The sequence below is a fragment of the Platichthys flesus genome, chromosome 21 (assembly GCF_949316205.1).
Source record: "Platichthys flesus chromosome 21, fPlaFle2.1, whole genome shotgun sequence".
Taxonomy (NCBI): Eukaryota; Metazoa; Chordata; class Actinopteri; order Pleuronectiformes; family Pleuronectidae; genus Platichthys; species Platichthys flesus.
The window spans coordinates 1917119-1944126 of NC_084965.1; the positions used below are offsets into that span (position 1 = coordinate 1917119).

At 47.0% G+C, this 27008-nt stretch overlaps 2 protein-coding genes across 2 annotated transcripts in view; one reads left to right on the forward strand and one right to left on the reverse strand.

The window, feature by feature from the left end:
• Positions 1-15833, forward strand: part of drosha (drosha ribonuclease III) — a 76984-nt gene extending 61151 nt beyond the window's left edge. Inside the window, exons 27-32 of the mRNA XM_062379440.1 lie at positions 1245-1386; positions 4125-4207; positions 5812-5915; positions 8327-8419; positions 9407-9453; positions 15670-15833. Coding sequence (XP_062235424.1) covers positions 1245-1386; positions 4125-4207; positions 5812-5915; positions 8327-8419; positions 9407-9453; positions 15670-15800 — 600 coding nt within the window. The 3' untranslated portion in view covers positions 15801-15833. The remainder of the gene's footprint in view (positions 1-1244; positions 1387-4124; positions 4208-5811; positions 5916-8326; positions 8420-9406; positions 9454-15669) is intronic.
• Positions 15834-19457: 3624 nt separating this feature from the next.
• LOC133932984 (cadherin-6-like) overlaps positions 19458-27008 on the reverse strand; it is a 41141-nt gene continuing 33590 nt past the window's right edge. Inside the window, exons 7-12 of the mRNA XM_062379913.1 lie at positions 25806-26059; positions 22771-22907; positions 21933-22054; positions 21241-21358; positions 20849-21100; positions 19458-20253 (exon numbers count right to left, since the gene is read on the reverse strand). Coding sequence (XP_062235897.1) covers positions 19748-20253; positions 20849-21100; positions 21241-21358; positions 21933-22054; positions 22771-22907; positions 25806-26059 — 1389 coding nt within the window. The 3' untranslated portion in view covers positions 19458-19747. The remainder of the gene's footprint in view (positions 20254-20848; positions 21101-21240; positions 21359-21932; positions 22055-22770; positions 22908-25805; positions 26060-27008) is intronic.

Sequence of the window (27008 nt, forward strand, 5' to 3'; positions counted from 1 at the left end):
TGATAACAACAGACAAATTAGAAAATTGTATATAGCATAATATACAAAATACAAATTGTTTTCAATCCTCAGTTTGCCACACTTTCACCAATAAGCTTTAGGGGTTTTATTGTGGTGTCTCCTGGAGGATTGTGTGTGTGTGGAAGCTTTTTGTTTTTTTATCCTTCCTCCCATCCATCTTTGAATCTCCAAGTGGCAGCCTTTTGCTCGTTTCCACTGAACAACTCCTCACCCCACACTGCTCCTGTGTGTTTACTGTACTTCCTATTGATGGGCATTGTCATGAGACGACATTGTTCAGTGGTTTTCAATAACACGTCTTTGTCTGCAGATTTTTTTTACTGGAGCTGTCAAGTGTGTGTGTGTGTGTGTGTCTGTACGTGTGTGTGTGCGCATGGCTTTTAACACAGGTACAAAGCAAGTGATCACACTGTGAACATGTAAGTGTATTTTTCTGACGGCGTCAAACGGAGATACAGCTCCGTCTTTTCACTCGACCATCAGCACTTCTCTTCAGAGGAGCGACTACTCAAGGCTGGGGGGGGGGGGATGAGCGGGTCTCAAACTGAATAAGAACCTCTGCAGTCAGATGCTTATTCCTGGATTTTCCTTATAGATGGAAGCCTTGATGCTAGTTGTATAAAAGCTTCCATCAAGCGCTCGCTGAGAGCCTGAAAGCTTCAGCGCTGCCAATGCCCAAGAGCCAAGATGGAGGTACATCTGAAATGGATTTCAAATCGGGGAAAAAGTGCTCATTCAACTAGTGTGAGCGTGTGTGTGGGAGTGTGTGTGTGTGCGCGCTTGTGTGGCTCTGATTGCGATGGCGTGTGTACTGTTAAGGAGGGCACATCCCAGCAAGCCAGAGCCAGTCAGTCAGTCAGCCTGCTTCCATTTGCTCCTTTGCTCATCTCGCAGCTATATTTAACATGTTTGTGTTTTTCCCTTTTAGAGACGTAAATGCAGCTCGCCCAGTCTAACATGTTGTCATCCGCTCAGCCCCCAGTCACCATGCAATATTTAACAGAGCAGCGTGCAATCTCCCTGAAACATTTACTCTGCATTACCATTCTGTCTTTGATGAATTATTCCACGTTGGGCTTTATTTTGATGTTTTTGTGTACTTCCGTGTACTTCCGTGTACTTCCGTGTCTTCTTTCCGTGTACATCTGTTTGAAGTACTTCTGCGGCGACGTGTTCGCACCTCGAGTTCGATTCTGACGTGTGCCGTCCTCTTTGCTCCACAGCTGCTCCGCAGTTCGCTGGTGAACAACCGCACGCAGGCCAAAGTGGCCGAGGAGCTGGGCATGCAGGACTTCGCCATCACCAACGATAAGACCAAGCGCCCGGTGGCCCTGAGGACCAAGACGCTGGCCGACCTGTTGGAATGTACGTGCACGGTTCTTTTGATTCGTTTGCAGAAATATAAAACAAAGAAGAAAGAGAAATGACAGATATTTTATAGAGCCCTCCTCCACATGTTTCATTTCTCACTCCTGAATGTGCCGTTTAAGAAAGTCAACATTAAGTGCCACCATCGATTTCTTTGCTCTCTTTGTGTTAAATGTCAAACGCTGTCACGTCTCTGCTGAGGACACGGGATGACGCTCCCTGTGTCCTCAGTGTCACAGGAGCTTCTTCTCCTCTGCTTCTAATCCATCAGCTGCAGATTGCACATCTAATAATCGACTGGTGGTGTCCTGCTTGCTTCTCTGGATCAGAATAAGACACGGAAAATAGGTTCAGCTAGAGCTGAGTGATGACAATATCAATAATTATCCCAGTATGATTTTCACCAATAGCAATGGTTTTAATGTTCTTCTTCAGATTTGTAAAATGGTTGCTGTTTTTATTCTTTACCCGTAAAGAAGAGGTTAAAACCACAACCTCTCACTCAGGAGAGAAAATCTGCTTTTAATAATAATTATAATGATAATAATGAATTTGAATGGCAAAGCACTTTTCAAAACACACTTAATAAGGGCTTTACAAGTTTAAAATTAATAATTGAAGGCAAACAATAGGAAAATAATTAAAAGCAGTTTGAAGATCTCACATTCGCCAAACATAAGAATCAAAATAAGAAAAGAAAAAGGGTAATGATTAAAATGTTATGTCAAATTAGAGCCAGGAATTCAAATTGTTTTATATATTGTTTTAAATAATGAATTTTTCAAATTATAATTTATTAGAAACAATCATTTGTCCTAAACCCCAAAGATATGATACAAATAATTGTGGACAGAAACTGTCAGAAAAAGAAAATAAATAACATTTAGCAAGACAAATATGTATTTCAATTTAGAAAATTAAGATTCATGTTCAAGGGACTCTTACTTTTTAGATCTGTTTTCATAAGTTATAAATTGAAATGAGTGCAATTGTTATGTAAAGGTTCTTATATCAAGTCTTGTTTAATTTTCTATATTACAAACATATTGAACATATGTTATATTGAAATGAAAACAATGTGCGGTGGCAGGTGTGAAGTTTGCGGAGACACTCTCACTGTGAAGCGACTTCAGTCTCTGGCTCTCCCGCCTCTCGTCCTGTTGTCAGACCCATTTGTCAGCGTCTCTGGGTGGGACGCCTGTCAGGGATTATCTGGTGGCTCTCCTGACTCCAGCTGGAGCGTCAGGTGGTGGATCTCTCTCCTGACGCGTGGAAGAAGAAATCCACGGCCCGGTCCCAGATACCTGCCGACTCCGTCTTCACTCTGTATGAAGCCTCACTCGTCCTGTTCGGGGTAAACTGGGACATCGACAACATTCTGACCATGTTCCACCGTAACAAGGGAATTCAAAGGTTTACGAATCAGTCAGCCTGCTCTTTACCTTCCTGGCAAATGTACCAACATTTTCAGAAGAGGAATATTTAATATGTTTATCATTGAGAAGATGCTTTTCCATTATATAAAGTATTGCTGACCACTGACAAGTTTATATTTCCCTTGTTAAATATGGATCTCTGTATAAAAACTGGTCAAAAATCCAATACTACATATTACATTGACAGAGACAAACGAGTGATATATTTCCCATTAGTAACTGGTTTCATAAACGCATATTATTCCTCTTTTACACAATGAAAACTTAGTCTTAGTAAAATCCAGGATTAGTTCGGCTTTAAAAGAAACTAAGGACAACTCTCCGCTTTTCCATTTAAAATATATATATCTCCTAATCCCAAAATGAAATAGATAACTTTAATATATAAGCATAGACACAATTGTTCTTTGTATTTTATCTTTACTGCACAGTACCTTTATTTAAAGGCTTATTTGAGGTCATGCATTGGAGGAGATTCATTACTGTCCACACGAGGCCAATAGAGGGCGCTAGCAGTGACAAAGATGGTAATATGAAGGAATAATGCATACTGACAGAGACAGTAGGAAAAGCATTAATATGTTCCAGGTCTGCATCAGCAGTCAGAGTCATGCATGAATCTCTCTCACACACACACACACACACAGACACACACACACTGGAGGTCAAAGGACAACTCAGAGCTTCATATCATTTGCCTTTCAAATTATCCCTCAGAGTTCGGGCCGGAGCAGAGTTGGCGACTCGGGGAAGGGGACGAGGGTCGGAGCTGGAAATGAGTGCACCGCTCCCGCATATGAGCAGCCGTGCCCCGGGGCTGCAGCCGGCCCTCGCTGGCCCCCTGGAATATTACCTATTATCCGTCTCTGGCGTCCCGCTGTCTTAGTCACGGGGATGGGTGAATGCAGCGGGCAGCTAATGGAGGAGCGAAACAAAAGGGAAGAGCCAGAGATGGAAATGACACCGAGCACCTACCGCTCACTTTTCAGATCGCCTGTTACTCTCGATTCAGCTTCCCCGTGCAGTTTCCTCTTGTGCTGGATGTTTCTGTGAACTCTGCGCGGCCCCTGTGCCGCAGCAATTTCCTGTTTGACGGAAACAGAGGGACGTGGACAGAGCCGTCCTTTTCCCCGTTGTTTACATTAACATCACATTTGGGTTTGTCCTCTGGTCTTGGTTAATGTTTTATTTGTTTCAGCAGGGAGGCAGGCACATGTTTAGCAGAGCAGAAAAAGACGCTGCACGTCTTCAGCCATTTATTTTATCGCTTTTTTCCCTTTTCTCTTTCTCTCTCTGCAGCTTTCATCGCCGCGCTCTACATTGACAAAGATCTGGAGTTCGTGCACACCTTCATGAATGTCTGCTTTTTCCCCCGACTGAAGGTGAGTCCCTATTGATGGCTATTCACCACTCGCACCTGATCAATGAGCCGCTGAGCTGGACGCCTCCGAGAGAAAGAGCCGGGGAGATGATGATGAGGAGGAGGAGGAGGAGGAGGAGGAGGAGGAGGAGGAGGGAGCTAATGGCTGGAGCCTAATGGTGCCACCATCGACGCAGGGCCTGAAGTGGTGCTCGGCCCTTGAACGCCTCTCGCACTGACGGCTCAAATAGCTATTTTAGTCATCTTTAATGGGAATCACAACAGTGTCGGGTTGTTGACGTTAGTCATCAGCGGTTTTCCATTGATCCAAGTAGAGCTCGGGCGCTTGATGGCGTCCACTTCCAGGAGTTGGATAGATTTACTCCATGGCCACATGTGAGTGAGGAAGGACGAGTCTTTACTCTCGAGCGCCATCGAATCGTTCAAGTTTAAAGAGAAGAGTCTTAAATGCGTATTCCCATTAAAATCACCGCTGTGGTAAAAGACACAAACTATTACATACACTCTTATACCTAAACAGGCATGTGCACGTGTTCTCGCACACACACACACACACACACACACACACGCACTCGCTCATGCACGAGTATCCACGTAGCGAGGACCTCTCCCTGTGAAGCTGCTGCAGTGGTCTGATATGCCATGCTAATTGCTGTCTTGGTGTGCCTCTCCAGGGAGAATCCCCGGCTCTAGAGGAGCTGAGCTTTGCGTCATGGTCGCTGCAAGAGAGCACCTAATTTCCACTTCCAAGAGAAAAGTTGTGAAACAGCCAGCATGTCTCCTTACATGGGCTTCTGGAAACCACAGCGTTTTGCACAGTGTGATGCTTCATCCAATTTGGATGGAAATAGAGAAGGAAAAACCAGGGACATAAACGCTCCTTTCCTTATGTTCGCATTTCTCCCCCCGCTGCACTGTGTGATTACGCATATAGAGGGTTTGTGTGAGTGTCAATGCATCCATGCACTCGAAATTGCTTGTACCAGCGCCGGGCTATATGCTGCGCTGCTTTTCAAAAACCACCCAAATTTTTCCGCCTAAGGCAAAATGAGTGAAGATGCCCCCCCGAGTGAGGAAAAGTGAGAAGGAGCAAAAGGGAAGTAAAGCACGGAAGCAGGAGATAGAGGGGTTGTGGAGGGGAGGGGGGGGGGGGGGGGGGGGGGAACAGAAGCAGGAGCACTCTTTGTAGAAAATTAATAGGAGCAGACAGTTCTGGATTCAAAGTCTGCCTTTTTATGACAAGGCTGCTTCCCTGTTAATGGAAGGGCTTTTAGAAGTCCCTGTTGGATAAGAGAAATGTATCAGGGCTGCACACCTGGGAGACTCCCAGACGCTCTCTGCCTCTGGCCCGGGATTGGCTTTTGTCTTAAGTAGCCTGTGATTTGTACTCAGCGTGAAGACACAGACGGAGAGCCAGTCAGAGCGAGAGCAAATAAGTGAGAGCAAAAGAAGTGGAGGGGCGGAGAGGGTCAAGGCAGGAATGAAATAAAAGCCTCAGCGACCGGGGGAGATGGAGTTTGTAACTGCAGCAGTTTTCTTTATTTATTTCCGGTGTCTTCGATTTTTTGAATGAAGTGTGTGTGTTTGTGTGTGTGTGTGTTGCAGGAGTTCATTCTGAACCAGGACTGGAATGACCCAAAGTCTCAGCTGCAGCAGTGCTGTTTGACCCTGAGAACCGAGGGCAAGGAGCCCGACATCCCGCTCTACAAGTAAGACTCCGGGAAAACACTCCGAGCCGACCCGGGTGCTACGTCTGTGGAAGTAAAACACAAAACGTTTTATCTGTCAGCCGTGAATCTTTCTGTGCCCTAAATTGAGGTGGAAGTTTGTCTGTGCCACCTCTGAAAGTAAAGGTCACAAGGTGACGCTTCTTTTTAAGAAAGAAAACATTAGGAAATTGTGTTTTTCATAATAATTTCAACCTGGATATCGTAAATTTAAAATTAAAACCAAATGACAGAATTGGATATACCAGTAAATTAAATACCTAACAGGCACTTTGTCACATCAATGCAAGAATAATGTAAAAATTCAAAATACAAAACACCTGATTATTAATTTATATTTTTCCCAAACAATGATGCTGTACAGTGGGCCCCAAATTTTAAAAAACATTTATCCAGCTATTTTCAATTAAACAACATTATTTACACACAGATATTTGAGCCATTTATTAATAAGCTAAGTGTGTATCCTCCATTTTTAACCTGAACTATTTGAGCCATAACTCTTATTAGAATAATTTTTTTTCTTCTGTATATGACCCAGAACTCCACGGTGGCGATGGGTTCAGTTAACTGTCACATGTGCTCCAGTCCCCGTTCAGAGAAATGAAATGGAACAAACTCCATTTACTGGACTTCTATCCCTTGTTATTGGTCCCTGGACATTTTGAATAGCTGTGTAAAGGTCTCTGTTGTTGTGATAAATAACCACACGGCCAAACAGACCTATTTGACAAAAGGTCAAGGAGCAAGTGTTATTTGACAGAATGCTTTTCAGAGCTGTCCCCATGGAAACTGACAAACTGTATTTTCACCGGTACAAAAAGAAAGGGCAGAGGTCAACGGGGGGGGTTGGGGGGGGGGGGATCGGCTGCAGCCGGAGCAGCTTCATACACAATGAACATCTAATCAGTCGCCTCTCTCTCGTCCACGTATTCATTTGAATGGCAGCTTCCTCCTCCTCTGTTTATTATTTTGTCCGTCAGACACAGGGAGAGATTTGACTCAACACAACTCTGACACCACAATCATCAGTTTCACACGAGGGCGTGAACGAGAAACATTTTGGCACACGTGCAAAAATAACTCATGCACGAGTGTAGCCGCAGATGGATTTGAAGCCACTGCCTGTTCGTTGAAAATTCACAGTAGCAGCCGATCTCCCCATGAGCTGACCCGACCCCCTGCTGGTCGATAAGCCAGAATCATGCAGCAGCTGCCGGTGTCTTAAGGGTCCGTCTGAATTTGTTTACAACACCGGGTGAGACAAGAGTGTGAGTCACAGAGGAAGAGAAAGAGAGTGAGTAAATGACCGGGGCAGGGAGGACGGGGGGAGGAGCCAATGCCCCTCGTGCTCCTGCTGAAGGTTCCCTGGTGGACGTGTCTGCCTGATGACAGATCCACACCTCGACCCCAGCACCATCCCTCTGCTGTACATATGGTCTGTGTATAGGACCCACCAGGGAGCAGACACATGTGCTCACTCTAACATGGTGCAGAGCACGGCCTGAGTCAGTCAGTAGCTGCCGCCCCTACAGACCCTACAGACGCTACAGACCCTACACGCCCCGCTCACTTCCATCTGTGCGTGCAGCCACTCACACTTGATATCCCCACAGCCTCACAGATTCCTTCTCCTGCTCCTCCCGTCTCGTTTTGTGTTATTGTAGCAGCACAATGATTCTAAGTGACACCTCCTCCCTGTTGAGATTTGCACCGGAGTCCTGTTTGCTCCCGAACACGCGACGTGCCACTTCATCTGTAAGTGAGAATGGGAGCTGAATTATTGATCAAGTGTCATAAGTGACCACGAAGCATTAAAAATTGACTGCGACTCCTGAAATAAGTAAATTGTCCGTGAATAATTCAGGTGACTTAACATAACAGTCTTATTCTCTCATCTTAGATTTCCCCCCCGCCCCTCAGCTGTTTTCTGTGTTTACCCTTCTAGCTCACCAAAAGCTTTCGCGTCCCTCAAAGACGAGTCATTCTTTTATTTCTATTCCCCCCCCCCCCCCAACTTGTCATTTTTTTATTCTTTTTGTAAACCACACACAGATCTTTGTATCTGACGGGTGTGGGGAGCAGGGGGAGGCTTTAAAAGTTGTTTATACTGCGTGTCCCTCAGATTGCTTTGTGCGCCCTGAAAGCACACCAGTGAATCAAAGCGCTATTCCCCCCCCCCCCGCCTCAACCTGCTGCTCGAGATGAATTATATTTGTTCTGATTGAAAACCTTTTTTCTTTTTTCGCCCCTTCTTTCTTTTTTAATGTTATTTCTCTGAAGAACAATGTCCCTGAGTGTCCTTGCGTCTTCTCTCTGGGGTGTCATTGCTGCTGCTCAGCCCCCCCCCCCCTCCGTCTCACTCCATGTTTCTGTGTTTTTGAATTTCTCAGGACCCTGCAGACAGTCGGGCCCTCGCACGCCCGCACCTACACCGTCGCCGTGTATTTCAAAGGGGAGCGAATCGGCTGTGGCAAAGGCCCAAGGTGAGTAACACGGTGCGATATAACAAGACCCAACAGGACCAGGCGCTCTCCCTCCCAGTGCTCCGCTAATGGGCTCGAGAATAATGGCTGCGCTTTATTGATGGTGTTTATTATAGCAATTAAGCTCCTGTTGGCCTGTGCTATCGGGAGAGACATTATGCAGAATGAAAATGAATCGATTCATTATTGATTTGACGTAAATTGTGTTATGGAAACATCACTTTGTGTAGAAGAGGAGTCTGTGGTGAGGCGACACTGCATCTGGGGCTGCACTAGGGTCTACCTGGGATTGTGTGCTCACCGCAAGACAGGTGTGTGTGTGTGTCTGTGTGTGTATTAAACCTTTGGTTGTGCTCACAAACACACACACACACACACACACACTCTCGCTTTTGTTCAGCGAAGAAAGTGAATCTCCGCACCAAGGCCTTTTCAGGGCTGTGGGGGGGGTTGACGATAAAGCTGCAGCTGAGCCTTCGAGAAAGGAAACGTAAATCCATCAAACATCCCTCCCCCCCTTCACATGTGGAAATCCCCCCCCCCCCCCCCCCCACACATACTTGAAAGCGCTCCCTCTCGCTCTAAGCTAGCGATAACTTTGTCCCTTCCATAGGATCTTTGACAGCTTACTGTTTTTGTATTTACATGAGTTAAGCTCCCATCCACCTCCAGTGTGGGCTCTGATCACATGGTGGATACGCAGGGGCCGGGAGTAAACAGTGCCCGGCACACAAGCCGCACCAATAGGCTTACCTTTTTGAAAATGTGTGCACGGCTGCTACCTGTTATTGTTCAGCAGAGGGGCTCTCATAAAAACATAAATAAAAAGCACTTTTGATAATCCGCTCAATATTAGGCCTGTTTTTTATTTGACAGAATTTCAGAAAAGGGACATTTTGAAATATGCTAAACACCTTTTCTCTCTTTCTCTCTCTCTCTCTCTCTCCCCCCACTCTCTCTCTCCTTTTAAAAATATTTCTAATCTAGCATCCAACAGGCGGAAATGGGAGCTGCGATGGATGCACTCGAGAAATGTGAGTTGTTTGGCAACACAAGCGTCTCCTCTCCAACACACAGACACACACACTCCCACATTTTAAGCCTTTCACACTCTCTGCCTCAGTGTTGAATATTAGCCTTGGCTGTACAGTAGGCAAGATGGCTGGCGGAGCGCGGCGGCCTGACCAGGCGGTTGGCGGCAGCAGACAGGACATTAGGCCGTTTGAAGTGCGAGCCCAGAGCACAGGCACGGGGCCGAGCCAGGGCTGGAGAACCAGTACAAACCAGCATGAGGCGAGCGAAGCCTCCTCCAACGTGTGTCCATCAATCCCCCCAGGGAGCGCGGGAAGTTTATGTCGAGGGCCCGCGCAAAAGTTTGTGTTATTTTGGGTTGTCGTTGTGTTTTCGAGCCCTTTCTGTCGACCAGGAGAACGAGGCTTCCCGCTCTGAGCGACGCTCTCTGGCGCTCTTCAGGTTTGAAGTAGAGCGGCGGACGCCTCTATCCTTGGCGGTTTGTCATCTTGTCATCAACCACCACTTAAGGAAAATAGATCGGGATTTTTCGGCATTTACTGCCAAGTAGAAACACAATTACAGAGCTCTCAGAAACACACAAACCATTTCCATCATCTCCCCCCCCCCCGCCTCTTATACCCGATGCACATGTATGTGGACTCATAATATCACACATCACGTGGAGTGTGTTGAGAGAGCGCCACGTGTTCCAGGGTTGTGTTTGAACTCCACTCCGCTGCCGTCCCTGTGACCGGCACATTAATCACATGTAAGTTTTTTTTTCATTCCATAACTAATCAGTGTGAAGCGAACACACAAATGTCTTTGTTGGATCGGACCTGTGGAGCGCCGCGAGGGCACAAAGGTCAACCTCTGATTCCATTTGGCTCCTGAACGAGGCCTCCAGCCGCACGTGATTGATTCTGTTTGTGCACCGGAGCTTCACTTTCTATGAAACATTAGCGTTGGGGGGGGGGGGGTTGTTGCTATTTAAAACTGTTGATCTCCTCCTGCTCCCGACTCCCACCCCCCCCAACCTCCCTCGCTCGCTCCTTATCAGGGGGCGTAGTTCAGTGCACACTCTCCCTCTCCTCCACCTCCCCCCCTCCCTTAATTCCTCCCACTTCCTCTCCCCGGTGTACGCCCCTGTCACCATGATTGATAGATGCTCATTGCTAGTAAATGAACATTTCCCCCCTCATAAATTGCGGTTTCATGTGACTAGATTAGCAATTCCTTTTCCGAAAGGTCAGTTAATTTAAAAATCATCTCCCAGAGTCTTCCTCCCTTTGGTGCAAACCACTTCCAGTCTGAGGGCTTTGTTTGACTTTGTGTTGTCACTTGATTTAAACGCCCCCCCCAGCGCGATGTACTCTTTTCTCTCACCCCGTGCTCCAGAGAACCCGAGGTGAGTCCGTTATATTAATCAAATTAATTAACTGGCTGGAAAGAGAGAAGAGAAGGACGCTCGGTGCGAATGAGATTAAACACAGTTGCGATAGACTAAGAACAAAATGATGATTAAATGATCGACAACAGTTTGATAACGGATAAATCAAAGAAGTCGTTTATTAGTGTGTGTGGGGGGGGGGGGGGGGTGTCACAGTTCTGTTTTAATTGGAAGTTGAAGTTCATTTTGTTTTGGGCGATTACACAAAAACAATTTACAAACCTTGGCTTGATTCTCTAGGAACCATCTCAAGGTTGATGGACGGTAGTAAGGAAACAGATTTCATCTCCTGTCCGTCCTCTGTGTTCCTCTGGTCCACGTCTTCTGGAAGCTTCAGGACAAGATGACGTGTTGCTTCACAACGTAGAACACACTCGTAGATTGTTGGACACTGATGAAAGTAGCCTCACAGCAGAAATATGATCCTGGAGACTCATCAGTTAATAACCTTTATTAATAAAGACTAATCAATACTTCAAATGCACGTGTTGTTGCCTTAATGTGGCTGAAAAATCCAGAGGTCATGTTCTGAATGAAGCTCAGCCATTTTCAGAATCCACTTGTCAGGCCTGGATTAATGATTTCGGTGCGGGACGTCTCCTCAGAACATTTTTAATTCTGTTCCTGTTGCAGCATCGTCTCGTTGGAGACAAACCAGGGAAGGTCAGTGGACGGGGTTCAAACGAGTGTCTCCCCCGACTGACAGCTCTGCATTGTCTCTCCTGTGAATGTCGAGGGCCTCGCTCCATTTGTTCACAGACTGATCAAGGACATCAGCCCCGGTGTCATGTAATTCCTCATTGATTGTGTTGTTGGCCCTCGCTGCATTGCGGCTACACAATCCCTCGTCCTGTTCGACAGCCCCTGACTTGTGTTACTCTTGAATCCAGAAACAGCTCAGCCCAACGTGTCAGGATTCATCTCCATGTTTTATTTAAGGCCTCCTGGAGCATCAGAAGCACTTTGAGCCGGACGGAACTTTCTTGTTTCTGCTGCAAAACTTCTCCTGGCCGACAGAACCGGCGGCTCCAGCCGTGTCGGGCAGGTGAGAGACATGGCCGTGTTCAGTCAGACAGCTCAGAGCTCATTAAAGAGGCCGGGGCCCGGTGTTTGGTGTGTGCTGTCTGCTAGCCGATCCGCTGGTGGCTCGGCTGCTTCTCGTTTCATTATTTGATGGCCCACGTTTTTTGACAGTCTCCTGCCTGTGTCTGTCCAGGCAGAATGAAATGTTAACCAAGGCCCAGACTGGGAGAAACATGAGTGCAAACAAATGGAGCAGAGAGCAGCCGGGTCGGGGAACTGGATCGACGGAAGGAAGCAGAGTTCCTCGGGCCCTCGGGCTCCGAGCACCACGCGCCGTGAGGTCTGAGGCGACATCAAATATACATGGAAACGGCTTAAACCATTTATCATTCATCCTCGCAGATAGTACGCTCTCTGTTCAAAGTCGGCAGTCGCTCTCTGAGACTCCCTCCCCTTCCTCTCCAGCTTCTCGCAGCTGCTTGTTTCTCAAACAATGCAATATCTGTTGAATGAGAGAAGGAGCCTCGATCCAGGAGCTGGAAGGGAGATACATTCCTTCCTCAGCTTCCTCTAAACCTCTTAATCTCAGGATGAAAGCAGTGGAGGGATGGAGGCAGAGCAAAGTACAGTATGCAGGATCTCTATTCACTGGTGTGAGTCTTGTGTTTGCCCTTTGGCACCATCGGCTTGTTGACTGATGTGGTGCACGTGAGCTCCGGCTGATGGACTCAGCCGCTCTGTGGTGGAGTCGTCTCACAGCCTGAGCTCCGGCTGAGTGGGTGAAGGCCTAGGTGAGGTAGCCGTGCATGTTCTCGTGCACCTTCCCCGTCAAGTTCCCCTCGGTGCAGACAACAGAGGTCTAAACGACCCAAAAAGCCAAACCTGCTAATGTCCGTCCGTCCTCGAGAGACACGTCCGCTCTGTGGATAGAGCAGCCGAGTCGAGCTGCTCTAGAGAGAGTGTGTGAACGCCTCCGACAGGGATCAGAGTGCCATCTTCTCCAGGAAGACAATTCTCACTGCGTCTTTTCGATGTCCAACACAAACTGACACAAAGAGCCTTGTGTGTTCTTTACCAACCTGGTTCTCTGACCCCTGCTCTGGTGCCGCATGCTAAACAATGTAAATGGCCAAACGCTCTTTTTTTTTTTCTTCCTTCCTCTTGAGTGGGTTATTCTCAAGTCATCTCCCCGGGGAGAAATGCCGGTGATTTCCATATTTTAACTGCAATATGTAGTTTTCTCTCCGAGGCTCAGCGAGTGTTGCTTACTCACTGAAAGCATATTGAAATTGATTGTGTGTTTCCTCTGTGTGTCCATACTTGTGTGTGTGTGTGTGTGAGTCTCAAATTTCCCTCTAAAGGATTTTTCTATTTTTTTAACCATTTGATCCGTCTCCTTTTTTAATAGGATATAACCGTAATCTTGCACTTTTTCCTCTCAGCTGCCATAATGACGAATTATTGCGTCGAAGGAGGAAGAAAAACCTTCTCTTCTTCTTTTCACGAATCAAACCCACATGTGCTTTAACAGGTTTTTCCCAATGTTTCATTCCTGAGTTCTGATTACAGGAGGTGGTCGCAGATAAACAAACCACTTTGCAGCTTTTAGATATTTACGAACAATTCCTGCCGACAATCAGTTGAGAAAATACGTTTGACTTGATTTACAAGAAGCAGAAACTCTTTTTAAAGAATGCATCTGTCCGATGTGGTGCTCCTGTGGACAGCAGCAGGTTCCAGTAAACCCAGTATCTTCACCAGGAAGTTGAATCATCGCCTCAAACCCAAGGCGTCACGTTATCAGTGTCTGGACAATAGTAATAATTAAATTCTCTTATCCATCAGAGGATAAGATCCAGTATCTGCCCACGATGCAGCAGCAGGCCCTGAGTATTTAGACAGGGATCATCTTTTTCTTCTTCTGTTGTTTACTGTTGTGTTTGGAATGAAACGGGGTGTGTTATGTTTTCATAACCCTGTGAAGTGTCTGCTGATCTCTGTGTGTTTTCTGCAAACATTTACAGTCAAATATTAAGGGAATATTATTAGGAATATTTATAGAATAACATGTACAATCCCTCCACTGACAAAATCAATCTCCTCTTATTTCAATCTCAACATGCCGAAACTTGAAAGACACAATTTTGTCGAGAGATTTCACGATCGTTGTCAGCGACCGGAAAAACTGCACCGTCAGATTTGTGTCTCGGTGAGTTGACACACAAACCACTGGGCAGCCGTCCGGCGTGCTGTTTTAAATTGAAGTGTGCAGCGGTTGGACCCGGTAACACTTAATGGAGAATTACCAAAGCTATGAATATCAAGAAAAGTACAGCGTGTGTTTCTCCTGACGAGTCGCTCGGCTGGAAACCGGAGCCGGGATCCAGAGGCTCCCCGGTGACTTGAGCTCTCCGGTTTGTTTTTTAACTAGAAGTGAAAGAATCAGTCGATTAGAAAAATAATCAGCAGCTGTTCTCGAAGTCGCTGAAATGATCTGGTGCCAGAAATTTTCTTTTCATCTTTTTTCTGTTTAACATGAATTAAAATACTTGTCTTGTGGTTTGGGAATATTTGGATAGAATAAAATAATAAATTATTATTACAGCAACTATAACAAATTGATATTGGAAAATAAATGATAGGTTGATTGAGATTATTAGCTCGATATATTTTTATTTTCATATAAATTGAGACGATCATTTACATTCATGTCATTAATTCACTCATTAATCTCCACAAACCTGAAAACCTGTTTTAAAATGATCTGAAAAATTCACATTGTTGAAGATGAAAGTTTTTAACAGTGTAATGTTTTGGAATCAACTGTGCCTGCAGTGCCTCCAGTGACCACCATTAACTATTAGCATCAGAGGAATTCTTACTGGAAATATCTTATTTCTCCATTGCTTTACTCAGTTCCTGTGTTTCCACAACTGGTCCAAAATGAAATGGTTTCATTTTTGGGTCCCGTCCCACTCCTCCACAAAATCTCACGGAAACAGCTTTTTCAGTCTCGAGTTGTCTTCTAAAGTTTTCCTCCTTCGTTGACTGAGTTCTTAACTTTCTGTTCCGATACAGTTATTATGGTTTCCACTTCATCTCCTCGTTTCCACTCAGCCTCGGCATTTGCCAGAAATGGGAGTCGTGTCTCAGTAGCCGGGATGGCAGCGAGTGAAGAAGCCAAACTGGGGCTTTAAAACCTCCATTCAGAAACCAACATGTAGCCAATGGTACAGTCGAGTTCCTCCCAGTCCACTGAGCCAAGCTGTGGAATCTGTCTGCTATAAAGGAGACGTGGTCATTCAGCAGGTTTATTGGAGATTTTTTTTCAACACGTTGTACAGATCGTCTGTTCTTCAGCTGCGGCAGAAAAACAAGTTGCTCTGTTGTTCTGTCTCATTCGCTCGCGTCCTGTTAACTCAGATCTGCTGTGTTCTCTCCTCGGCTGTCACCGTCTTATTAGAGAACTCATCTAGAAACGTTCCTCTGTTAACAGACCTCCCAGCCGTCGAGCTGAAACCAAACCAGGCCCGTCTAATTCCTCGTTGCTCCATCGTGATTAATGAAATAACGGGGGGGGGGGTTAGAGATACTCTCTTAGAGACACTCCATATAGAAACTATAGTCGGGAGCGATTCGAGCCCTGAACTGTTGTCCTGTCCCGTTTGGAAACTGACCTTGTCTCTTCACCCCCCCCCCCTCTCTCTCTTTATCTCGACTTCTCTCTGTCTCCCGCTCTGCCTCTTCTTTCCCCCCCGACCAGATAACTTCCCACAGATGGCTCATCAGAAGCGCTTCATCGAGCGGAAATACCGGCAGGAGCTGAAGGAGATGAGACGTGAGCGCGAGCGGCAGGAGCTGGAGACCGACGAGGTGGAGGAGTGCAAGAAGTGACAGCACCTTTTCTTTTTTTGGGGGGGGGCGGGGGTGGCGGGGGTGGCATCAGTACCCGCGTCCAGAATAAAGAACCCTGTCGGCACGTGTGGCGCCCGTCCAGGAGCGAGCTGGCAAAGCGGAGGAGCCACGGGTTTAATGTTGGAGCACCTTAGTAAACCCCTTCAGCCGGTAACCCCTTCACACTAAAAGCATAAATTGTGTTGATATAAGTTGTTAAATTGATTTATTTGTGTTACCAGTTCAAGAAGTGGTGCAACTGCTTTTCCTTTTTTCACCGTACTTGTAAACCAGTGACTCGCTGATCGAACCCGAGCCTCAATTTGAATGTTGTTCTGTTTTCCTTTTATGCTCAAAGTTAAACTTATAATGGAGCATTAGGGCCACTCGAGAATAAAGTGGTAGTTTTATGAGAATAAAATCGTAATTTTAAGATTTCATTTTATCGCCCTATCAGGACCTTTATTATCGTGCTGTTTATTAAATTACATAACGTCGTGACTCAACTGCAGAATTCTCAAAACGCCAAGAATGTTTTCCTTCAGTTTGGCCCCGACACTGAGGAATCAAGTTGTTAGAAGACAGATGATTAGGACTGAAGCAGCTGTCATGTTTTATACTGTTGTGTAGTGTCGCTCTGTCAGACGTGGCCTTTGTGTGTTTGTTGCCGAAAAAACTTAAAAGCTCTCGAGAAACTTTCAGATCCAGAAACGCGCAGCAGGAGCTCGAACCGTTACTGACACGTGCCAGAAATCAAACAGCCCAGAAAGAGGACATGTTTTTAAATGGAAAGTGAAATGTGAAACAAATATCAAAGTAATAATATTGTAAATAAAGTTCCAGACCCCAGTTCTAATTTGCTGCCTTGTTATTGCAATCCTCTCTCGTCTAATCCAGAAAGAAGGAGGTGGAGACAATTACACTCGATCGCCCCCGTGCCACCATCTGTCTCACATCTGCCACTCATCCTCTCATAATCAAAATGGGATTTCTCTTCTTTCTTTTTTTTTTTAAACCTTTCCCTGAATCCGATTGGCTGACGCAACAGATCTTAATTATAGATTGTCTAATTAACAATTTCCTCAGCTCGGTCGCCTCTGGATCCAGATATTTAACAACAGCCAGCGCATTAATAACTCTCTGACACGTCGGGGGGAGTCTTTTGTTCTGGGATTTATGGGAGATAATAGAAACACACCTGGGAGGGAGGGAGAGAGAGAGAGAGAGAGCGAGCATCTCAAAGAAGAAGAAGAACGAGAGAGAGGCTGATTTTTAAAGATATTTAATTGTGTCATATAAATATTCAGTACAAAATATCACGGTTTACAAAGCAGGTTGATGAACGGGCCCCTGACGCTACCACGACCGCTCAGACTGTTTCTACACTGACAAAACTCCACTGCTCAATCACATTGTCACCAACAGAGTAGTATACCGGGGTCGGGGGGGGGGGGTTGAGCCCCGGGGCCCGACCGCGTCTACACATCAACAACCACAGATCTATCGTGTCCGGGCAGCGGCGTCTAGTCGCCTCGATGTAGAAAGAGAAAAACACGAGTGTTTTTATCTGTAGCCGAGCGCGGTGCCGACGCTCTGAGGCGAATCACACCAGTCTTCATAACGCCGATGTGCTGACATCCCGGTGACGGCTGAAGGATGGAATGCGTTTTGGCGAGCGCCGCGGCCGTGGTGATTTTCCACTTGAGGCCCCGGTGGCACCTGGAGGCGGAGCAACGGGGCAAAGGGGTTTTTAAACCCATTGAATTCTTATCAGAGCCGCGCTGCCACAGTCTGACATGGCTCATAAACAAAACAACAACAAAAACCATGTGTATACAATAATAACCGAGCAGAAAGGATTCTCCAAACCACGGTGTTGTAAATTGGTGTGTTTAACGTCGGAGAGGAGAGTCGCTCTGTGGTGATTACGCCCGTTGTGTTGTTACTTCTTCAAACGTCTGATGAATGTCAGCCTCTTCTCAGGTTGGCCTTTCGCTGAAGTGAGGGCACAGCTTGTTCTCAGCTCGGCGAGTCTCTTTTTGTTGTCGTTGATTTGGTTCCGTCCTCCCTCTTCATCCTGTCGTCTCCGTTTCACCGCCCGGAGATCTCCAGTCGTTAGAGAACATCACCGCTAACGCATCGTTTTCACTGCTCTGCTCCTGAATCGCAGTTTAAAGCGAGTTTGTGAGTTTGTGAGTTTCTCGCTGTGACCTTCTCTCTGAGCCGAGGACCCAACCCCCCGGGTTCGGGGGACTTGTTCCACGAGGCTCAAAGGTCAGGTGCCCGTTGATGAGCATCTTTATGGAGAAGGTTCGTGGTCCCACAGGAAATCAGCTGAGTAAAGCCTGAACACTCCACCGGCTCCAGCGGCTGCACCGGCTGCACCACGACACACAGGAGCTTTAACGTCGGGTTAGAGGAGGATTCTTTAAAAAGGAAAATACTGGTGTTCTCTGCTGTTTGGCACGTTACAGTCAACATCACCTGGTTTATGTTTTAATGCTTTAAGTCGTGGCTCTTTCAGATTAATTTATTTTACTTTCTGATTCATATAACACAGTTTTCTCGCTCGGGTTCATCGATTGATTCAAATCCTCAGATTCCGTTGTTCTTAATCACTTGAGGAAATTAAATAAAACCGTTTACAGGCTGAAAATAAAATTGCACGATGAATTTTAATGTTGAGCGTCCACGACACGTTTCACCTGATCTGATCTGAGGTTTGGAGCTCGGCAGCGTCGACTCCTCGTTGAACCTCGAGAAGAGAAGTTCAACACCAGTATTTTCCTTTTTAAACCAACACTACACAACTTCATCACCTTAAAGCAGCAGCTTGATTAACATGAGATCAGCAGCGTCTTGTTCTCTTACTCTGGTGAGTGGGTTCCAGCTCCTGTGAGAAGAACTGACTTGAGAGTCTCAGCTTCGGTTGAAGAGCGAAGCTGAACCCAGATCAGTTAAAAACACTCACAAGTTATTGGTTTATTTCCAATGTTCAGCAGGAAACTGTTAAAACATGAAGGATTCTGAACACAGTTTGGTGGATCTGATACATTAGCAGCTCTTCAGGAAGCCGGGGATTATGGGTAATATCCATCGTTCAGACAGAGTAAGTCCCCACACGTGGCTGCAGGGGGCGCTGCGGCTCAGTAAAACGTACATAGTGCTGCTTTAACTGAGTCTGGCACAAGTTAGTGATTTTCTATATATATATTTTTTTTTTAATCAGCTTTGAAAATAACACTGTTGCTTTCACTCGTGACGACATTCAGCTCAGGGAGTGTTTGGTGTCTCGGGCTCGACTCACAGCAAACACACACAGCAAACACACACAGCTGTGTGTAGAGAGCAGTGCAACACAACTTCTCTCCTGTACAAACCAACACTGTCCGGCACTCGTGGCTCAGAGCGCCGCTGTGGGGAAGTCGCTGAAAAGGGGGCGGAGTCACGTGGACGATAGAAAACGACTGTACAGCGAATCATGTCACCGCACGTACACAAGCTAAGATAGAACTCACAATATGCAGCATGAACACACTGAAAAGTACACAACTGCTTGTTGAGCGAGTCCGTCACAGGCAGCTTTGGAGAAACAAACCCCCCCCCACCCACCACCCCACCCCAAAAACAAAAGAAAATGTCGGTATAGATATATTTGGGCCTCATGTACCCCCCCCCCATATACACACAGAGAAAAAAGAGTCTCGACACAAAGTCTCTTCACTGTTCCCTCGCAAGAACGCAACTAACACTGGACACACAAAGTCTACGTGAGGTCACCGAGGGGACGACTGAACGGTGGGCGGTGTTCGGTGGAGGAGGACGAGGAGGAGGAGGAGCTCCCGGACGGACAGGGTTCGATCCTCCGTCCCCGCGCCGCCGCTCTCCTCGCCACACGTGCACCAGAACCGGAACGTTTTCAGCGTGTGCGTTGCTCCGGGCTCTCGTTAGGAGTCCCTGTCGCTGTCGTCCCCCCCGTACATGTCCGCCAGTTTCTTAAAGCGCGGCCCCCACTCGCTCAGGTAGTTGTAGTCCTGGTCGCCCTCGGTGGTCACCGACTCCAGCGAGCTGAGGGACTCGGCCACCGAGCCGTTCCCCTCGTAGGCGTACGTGGCCAGGGAGTCGTACGGCGGCGCCGTCGGGTCGCCGTCGTTGTCCTGGAGCCGCTGGTTGATGAAGTCCCTCACGTCCCCGTTATTGTCCCGGGCCGGGGGGGGCAGCACCGGCCGGCGGACCGGAGGGTAGAAGGTCTCGGGGACGATGTCCCTCCGCTGCTTGCTGTCCTCGACGGCCTCCGGGTTGCGCAGCGTGCCGATGTCAAAGGCCTGAGTGTCCTCCTCTCCGCCCCCCTCGTCGTTGTAGCTGACCACGTTGTCCCTGACGTCCTCCTTGGAGATGATCAGAGGCTCCTTCTTCCTCTGTCTCCTCAGGGCGGCGAACAGCACCACGATCACTGCGGGGACAAACGAGGACAACAAACAAACAGAATCTGAGACTGGTGCTTCTCTGAAGGCCAGCGAGCGTCCGGGGGGAGTCGTGAGGCTGCCGGAGTGTTCACTGATATTCAGGGACTTTGTCTGACTTTGTAGAACGAGCACGAGGATGCATTATGTATTTCCCCCCCCCCCCCCCCCCCCCCCACCCCCCCTTTCCTCCTCCTCAGGGCCACGGCTGCTTAAGGTCACAAAGGGATGCAGTTTAAGAACACTGCAAATTACCTTGTGTGCTAGAAACACAACTTACTGTATATAAGGACATGGGGGGGGGGGGGGGGGGGGGGGACACAGACTTAACATCAAACATGGAGTCAATGAGCTCTGAGCAGCTGAACCAATGTCCTTCATCCTAAAGCACAATGTGTGTTTACAGGGAAACATAACGTTTGATTCCTGCAGCTGAGATTCTGTTCAAATTAAAAGATCCTATTGGCCATGGTCACAGCCAGAGGATCCGCCCCCAGGATCCGCCCCCTTAACCCCTGTGAGGCGCCATGTGACGTCTCCAGTGCTCGACTTGAAGCTGAGGTGCATGCTGGGAAGTTAACTCACTGAGCAGGATGATGACACACAGCAGGATGGCCACCAGGGCCCCGGTGCTGAGTCCCGCCCTCGCCGTGAGCGCCTCGGCGTTGCACAGCTTCATGTTTCCCTCGCGGTCGCACGTGCACACCCGGATGGTGAGCGTGCACGTGCTGCTCTGCATCGGGAACACGCCGTCGGAGATGACCACGGGCACGTGGTACATGCTCATCTGGACGCTGTTGTAGCTGTTCCTGCGCGTGAGGATCCACGCCGTGTTGTCTGAGGACGACAGGATGTTCTGTTAGTGAGCAGCAGGAAATCAGCTGAACCAGAACCTGGAGTCTAAACCTGCTTCCTCCTTCAGGCAGGTTTACTGGTGACTCTTGAAACCTCTTGATGACATGAGGAGCGTTTCTTACCTTTGTTATCACGCACAGAGAAGTTGGCCTTCCCAGCAGCCTCCTGGGCGAGGCTGAAGGAGAAGCGGTGACCTCCGAGGGGCTCGTCCGGGTCGGTGGCGCTCACGGTCTGAATCCTCTGAAACAAGAAGCAGACGGGCGAGTGAACACAAACCTCCACTTCCTGGAATCGAACCGTGTAAATGAAACACGGGATGATGCTTCAAGAGCTTTTCACGAGTCCAGTGCATCAGCACGTGACCAACTCCCCCTCAGTTATTTGTATTATTGGTTTCATTATTCAGCCCCTTCTCCTCCTCCTCCTCCTCCTCCTCCTCCTCCTCTTCTTCTCTGGAGGCGGACGTCCACCCGCCCTGACCTGGGATCTGTTCAACCTTTCTACATATTAAAGGACAGAGCTTCCTCGGGGGAAATGTCGGGTCTCTGTACATATTCTGATATGAAGTGTGAACCGGACCAGCTCTGAATTGACCCCGAGATGTTTTAATAAAACTGAACTTTCAGTTTTTTTGAAGTGAGAAGTTTTATCAGATTTGTTATATTTTTGTTTTCTAGGTTTTATTCAATTCACAAAAATCATTCTGCTAAAACAAAATTGGTCCATTTGGTGTTTCTCCAGATGGATGAAGTGACGTGAGGCCTGTTTGTAGCTTCCGTCTACACAACACGTGTGTCTTTCCCCCTCGACTCACCTGATTGGCTTTTGCGTTCTCGCACACAAACGTCTCGTAGCTCGAGGCGAACGTCGGAGCGTTGTCGTTCACGTCGAGCACTCGGATGAAGACGGGCACTCGGCTGATCTGTCGCGGGTTGTCTGAGAGAGGGAGAGAGAGAGAAACAAAGAGAGAGAGAGAGTCAGACTGGTACTGTTTGGTCACGTGTTCGTTGTGTGTCGCTGATTCCAGTGATTTAAAAAAGGAAAGCCTGAAGTAAATAACTCATCTCTTAACTCATCGTCGCTTGTTCAGTAATTTTTCTTTAGCCGACACGTGTAAATGATTAAGATAATTGCATTCTGGGGATTAATTAAGACAAATAAATATATAAAACATTATTCAAATACAGCAACATGAGTAAAAACCGAAACCATTGATGCTACATTTAATATTTTGTCTACAGGGACTCGAGCCTCTGAAGGTTTTCAGGCTAAATCCGTGATTCAGTTTTAATAAACACTAACGAACCCTAAAAAAGCATCTGTCTCCGAAGGTTTGAGTCTCACTGAGAGGAACAAACATGAAATTAGTCAACATTGTAAGAGAGTTAATGAAGTAACAGGCAGAACTGAAGTTTGCTGCCGTATCAAACAATTCACAAAATGCAATAAAACTTTCTAAAAACAGACTGTCTGGTTTCTCCCACTTCCTGAGAACAAACACCAGCCATCGGTCAAAACTGGGTGAACTGGATTAGTTCTGGTTCTTTGCTGACTCGTCCCAGACGTTCCAGTCCGACCATTAAGATCGTATCAGCCCCAAAAACCCAATTTGTCTGGGAGGAAGCGGCCGGAGAGAAAGTGGCTGCACTCACTGAACTCGGTGGCGATGACGGAGATGTTGTGCCAGGCGTCCTCCTCCCGGTCGAGCTCCCGGAGGATGAACACCGAGCCGTTGCCGGCGTGCACGTTGAAGACTCGGTCCATGTCGGTGCGCCGGTCGATGGAGTACCTGCAGGAAACACACAGAGAGAAACTCCCCTGAGTGGGTGGAGGTGTGACGTGGTCCCAGGTGGAGGGACGAGTTCTTTGGATCTGAAACCAAACCCTCACACTCAGAGATTGAGTCTCTTAAAGAAGCCGGACTTGTTTCGTGAAGATCCATCTGGTCACATGAACCTGAAACTATCATCAGGACCTGACACAAGACGTAAGTTAAACAATACACACGTGTGTCACTGGTGAATTGACCCTCTAACAAACTACACTCACACAGACACACACACAGACACACACAGCGTTGTGTTGTTTCCTCTCTCCCTCCAGACGACCGGGACACATCAGTGTGATTAATGGAGGAGCAGCATCAGGAGGCCGGGTGAGAGAGGGAGGAGACCCCGAGGGGAGACGGTGAACCGGGGCTCTGACTGCACCGCTGCACCTCCTCCCTCCTCCTCCCTCCCTCCTCCCTCCTCCCTCCTCCTGCATTAACCACTTTAGTGTCTTTTTCCAAACACTCCCTCCACCTCCACCTCCCCCCTCCCTCCACACAGACACTAACTCTAACCTTGTTAAAGCTGCGTCGTGCTAATTGCTTTTCTAATATTCCCAATAATTCAGCCGGCTGGGCTCTAACCCCCCCCCCCACCCCCCCGCTGATTAATGACGGGGAGATAACGGCGCCTCGTCCGGAGTGCTGCTCTCAGCAGGAAGCTGCAGGGAGGCTGAGACTGAGGACACACAGGGCGAGAGGACAGCCGGGTCGGGACATGTCTCCTCTGTCCTCTGTGCAGCTGGACCACGACCGGCCACTGGCACCACAGTGTTTTCACAAGTCACTGGTCTCCCAGTAGAAGTATCTATCTCCAGTGTGGAGGTCAAAAGGTTTCTGGTTTGACACGTGATGAATCGGAGGAAGTATTGAAGTCCCTCAAGCTGATCCATAAATATAAGAGAAGAAATGATGATAAACCTCGTGGTGTGAATCCTCCTAACGAGGCCTCGTGTCTCCAACCTTCTGCCAAAAGCTTCATAATTTAGTTTCTGTAGCAGATGAGGAATTTATCACTTTGCTTTTATCAACAGAGTCGACTTTGTGTGAAGTTCTGATGATGAAAGATTGGAACTATGTGGTTCTGTGTCATGTGCTTCCATGACTGCAGCTCTTGTTTCCCAGGTTAATAATAACTCAGATCTATTGACCCCCCAGTCACTAACAAACACAAACAGTGTTGTTGATGTTTAAAATTAATCTGTCGGGTTGATTTTCAAAATTCTGCTTTTTAATGTGAGGAGTGAAAACAGCAGCGAGAACATCGCAGCATTAAAACGCTTCTTTGAAACAGGACAAATAAAAGATTCATAAAAGAGTTGTTGTGCCTCGAGGAGGAAGTGTGTGTGTGTGTGTGTGTGTGGGGGGGGGGCGACTTGTGACCTGAGAACAACATGTGAACGGATGTGCGAGAGGAAAACAACTATTCGGGACAAATAACTTTAAATAACTTTAAAAACGCTCTTATTTTTAAAACTGTTTAACTTAAACAACCGATGTTTCAAAATAAAAGCTGGATATGAAGCATTGCAGCGACAAAGCAAAAGTTGTGCTTTTACTCTGAAGTCAAACTGTCGAACAGGAAGCTTCTCGGTCCGATATCAGAAGAATCATGATTTGAGGTTTGACCCGACTTCAGTTTGTCTGAGGACGTAGAAGACGGCAGTGTCCTCTACACACGTCCGTCCAACAGGGGAACTTGTGTGTGTCTGTGTGTGTGTGTGTGTGTGTGTGTGTGTGTGTGCACTGAGGCCTAAATGTGCACGTGTCAGCGTGTGCGGCGGCCGTGCCACCTAATAAAGATAACCATCTCCTGCCAGGCAGCCCTCAGGTTCCCCGACCCTCCTCCTCCTCTACCTCCTCCTCCTCTTCCTCCTCCTCCTCCTCCTCCTCCTCCTCTTCCTCCTCCTCCTCCTCCTCTAAATGCCACCGGGTGGCTTCCTCCTTGATGATGGGCCATAAAAGAGAATGATATCATATTTGACACCTGCAGTAAAGTGCTGGAACTTCAACCTTGAGAGCCAACTCCCTCAGTGCGTCATAAAGATGAAAAGTCTTTGAGACGCAGCCTCACAACCCGGCGCTGCCATCACCCCCCCCCCTCTAACAGGACACGAGTTGTGCGACCGAACTTTTGTCCCATTTGGGTGCTAAGCAGCGTTTTGTGAGTCTAATTGACAGGGTTGTGTTCTCGTGATGTGTGTGTTTGTGTTTGTGCTGAAGGACAAAGACTCACCTTCGCAGCTTTTAGCCTCATTTCACACTTTAGAGAAGTGAGGATATGAAACTCATTTTGAACTCAGTGGATTCTTCACTGAATGTGACTGAGAGCTCAGGAGAGAGTGAACCTTTAATTCATCAGTTGTATCAAATCACACAATTATTAGAATGGAGTTGAATTAAAAGGTCAAATCATGAAAAGTCTGATCCAACTTGTTTTAATGACTCGAGTTTGTCTTTTTGCAGATTGACAATAAAACTTCTGAACCACTTTCAACATATTTTTATTATCAAGATTAGATTTTTATCTATATCTTCTGTAAAGCCCATTGAGATGCATTTCCTGTCTGAACGCTGCTGTACAAATAAAGTTTATTCTCATTATTAAAGTAAAATTCATGTGACTTTAGAAACTTGAATGATGAAGTTAGAATTAGTAATTCATGGTTTTTTTGTTTCCTCACAAGCTGAAGAACTTTTCTTTAGTTTGAAGGTTTGATATATCATTTAAGTTAATTCATAATAAATCCATTTGTTGTTGTTTGTATTCCTAACAGTTCCAACTCTGTTTACTTGTTTTGATTTGTTGAAATAAAGCCTGTGAGTTTTATGAATTAACCCTCGAGTCCCTGGACGTACCTGACCAGGCTGTTCTTGTCGTCGGGGTCGGAGGCGCTGACGGAGCCGATGATGGTGTTCCGGGCCGCGTCCTCCTTGACCTCCATCACGTAGCTGGCGCGCTGGAACACCGGCGGCTCGTCCACGTCCTCCACCACGATCTTGACGGTGGCCTCGTCCCTGAAGGGGCCCATGGAGAAGAAGCGGGGGTCGATGTGCACGTTCTCCACCTGCACGCGGAGGCTGTACTGACGCTTCCTCTCGAAGTCCAGCGGCTGAAAAGCAAAGGAAGAAGTTTGACTTCACCTGTTTCTCTGGTTTCTTGCAGTAAAAAGAAAAATCTCTCTGTGATGTTTTGTGTTTTCTCTTTAATCGAAGCTTTTGTCCTTTCACATTAACTTTTAAACCTTCATCTGTATGCAGCAGCATGTTCAGCCGAGGATTCTCAGAGAGCTAATCTTCATGCAGAGCATCCGGCCGCGTTTAACTTCAGGTCAGATTCTGATTCTGTTCATTAAACTGACAAACTTTTCCAGAGCGTCGTCTAATGAGCGGGTCCCGCTGCAGAGGAACCCACACACTCAAAAACACATTGAGATATTTTCACTCATTTCATGTTTGTGCTTTTCCACTAATTGATTTTCTGATTCTTTGAAACGATCAATCAAAGTCGACTCTTGATGTTTTTGCTGTTTTCTGCTCTTTTCTCTTTTTGTCTCAAAGACGAGATCATTGAGGCAGATTGTGTCATTCAACTTCACAAGGGAAATACAGATTATAACTATTATCATTATTATTATTAAAGGTTTTACATGTTTCATTATCTCCACAGAAAACACATGATCGTGATGAAGTATAAAGTCAAATGACGAGAGGTTTTCCGTCCTCATCCTATTAAAGGCGTCGTGCTTTATGTTGATTCTGGACTTTTCATTTCACCGAGTTCTTTGCTTTTCATATTTATTATGATGTATAATCCTGCGTGTGCACCTCCATCCTCTGATGAGCTTTGTGTTGTTGTGCATGTTGGCAGTATGTTACATCTTTTATGTTCCTTCTCTGAACTTTGTTCTGAAGTCGCAGCCACTGAAGGTATCTCCCACCCCCCCCCTCCCCCCCACCTCCCCCCCTTATTGATGGAAATAATTGCCGAGCGTTGCATCTTAACGACTGGGCGCCCAGTGGCGGGGGGGGGGGGGTCCTCGCCGGCTGCCTCCTGTACAT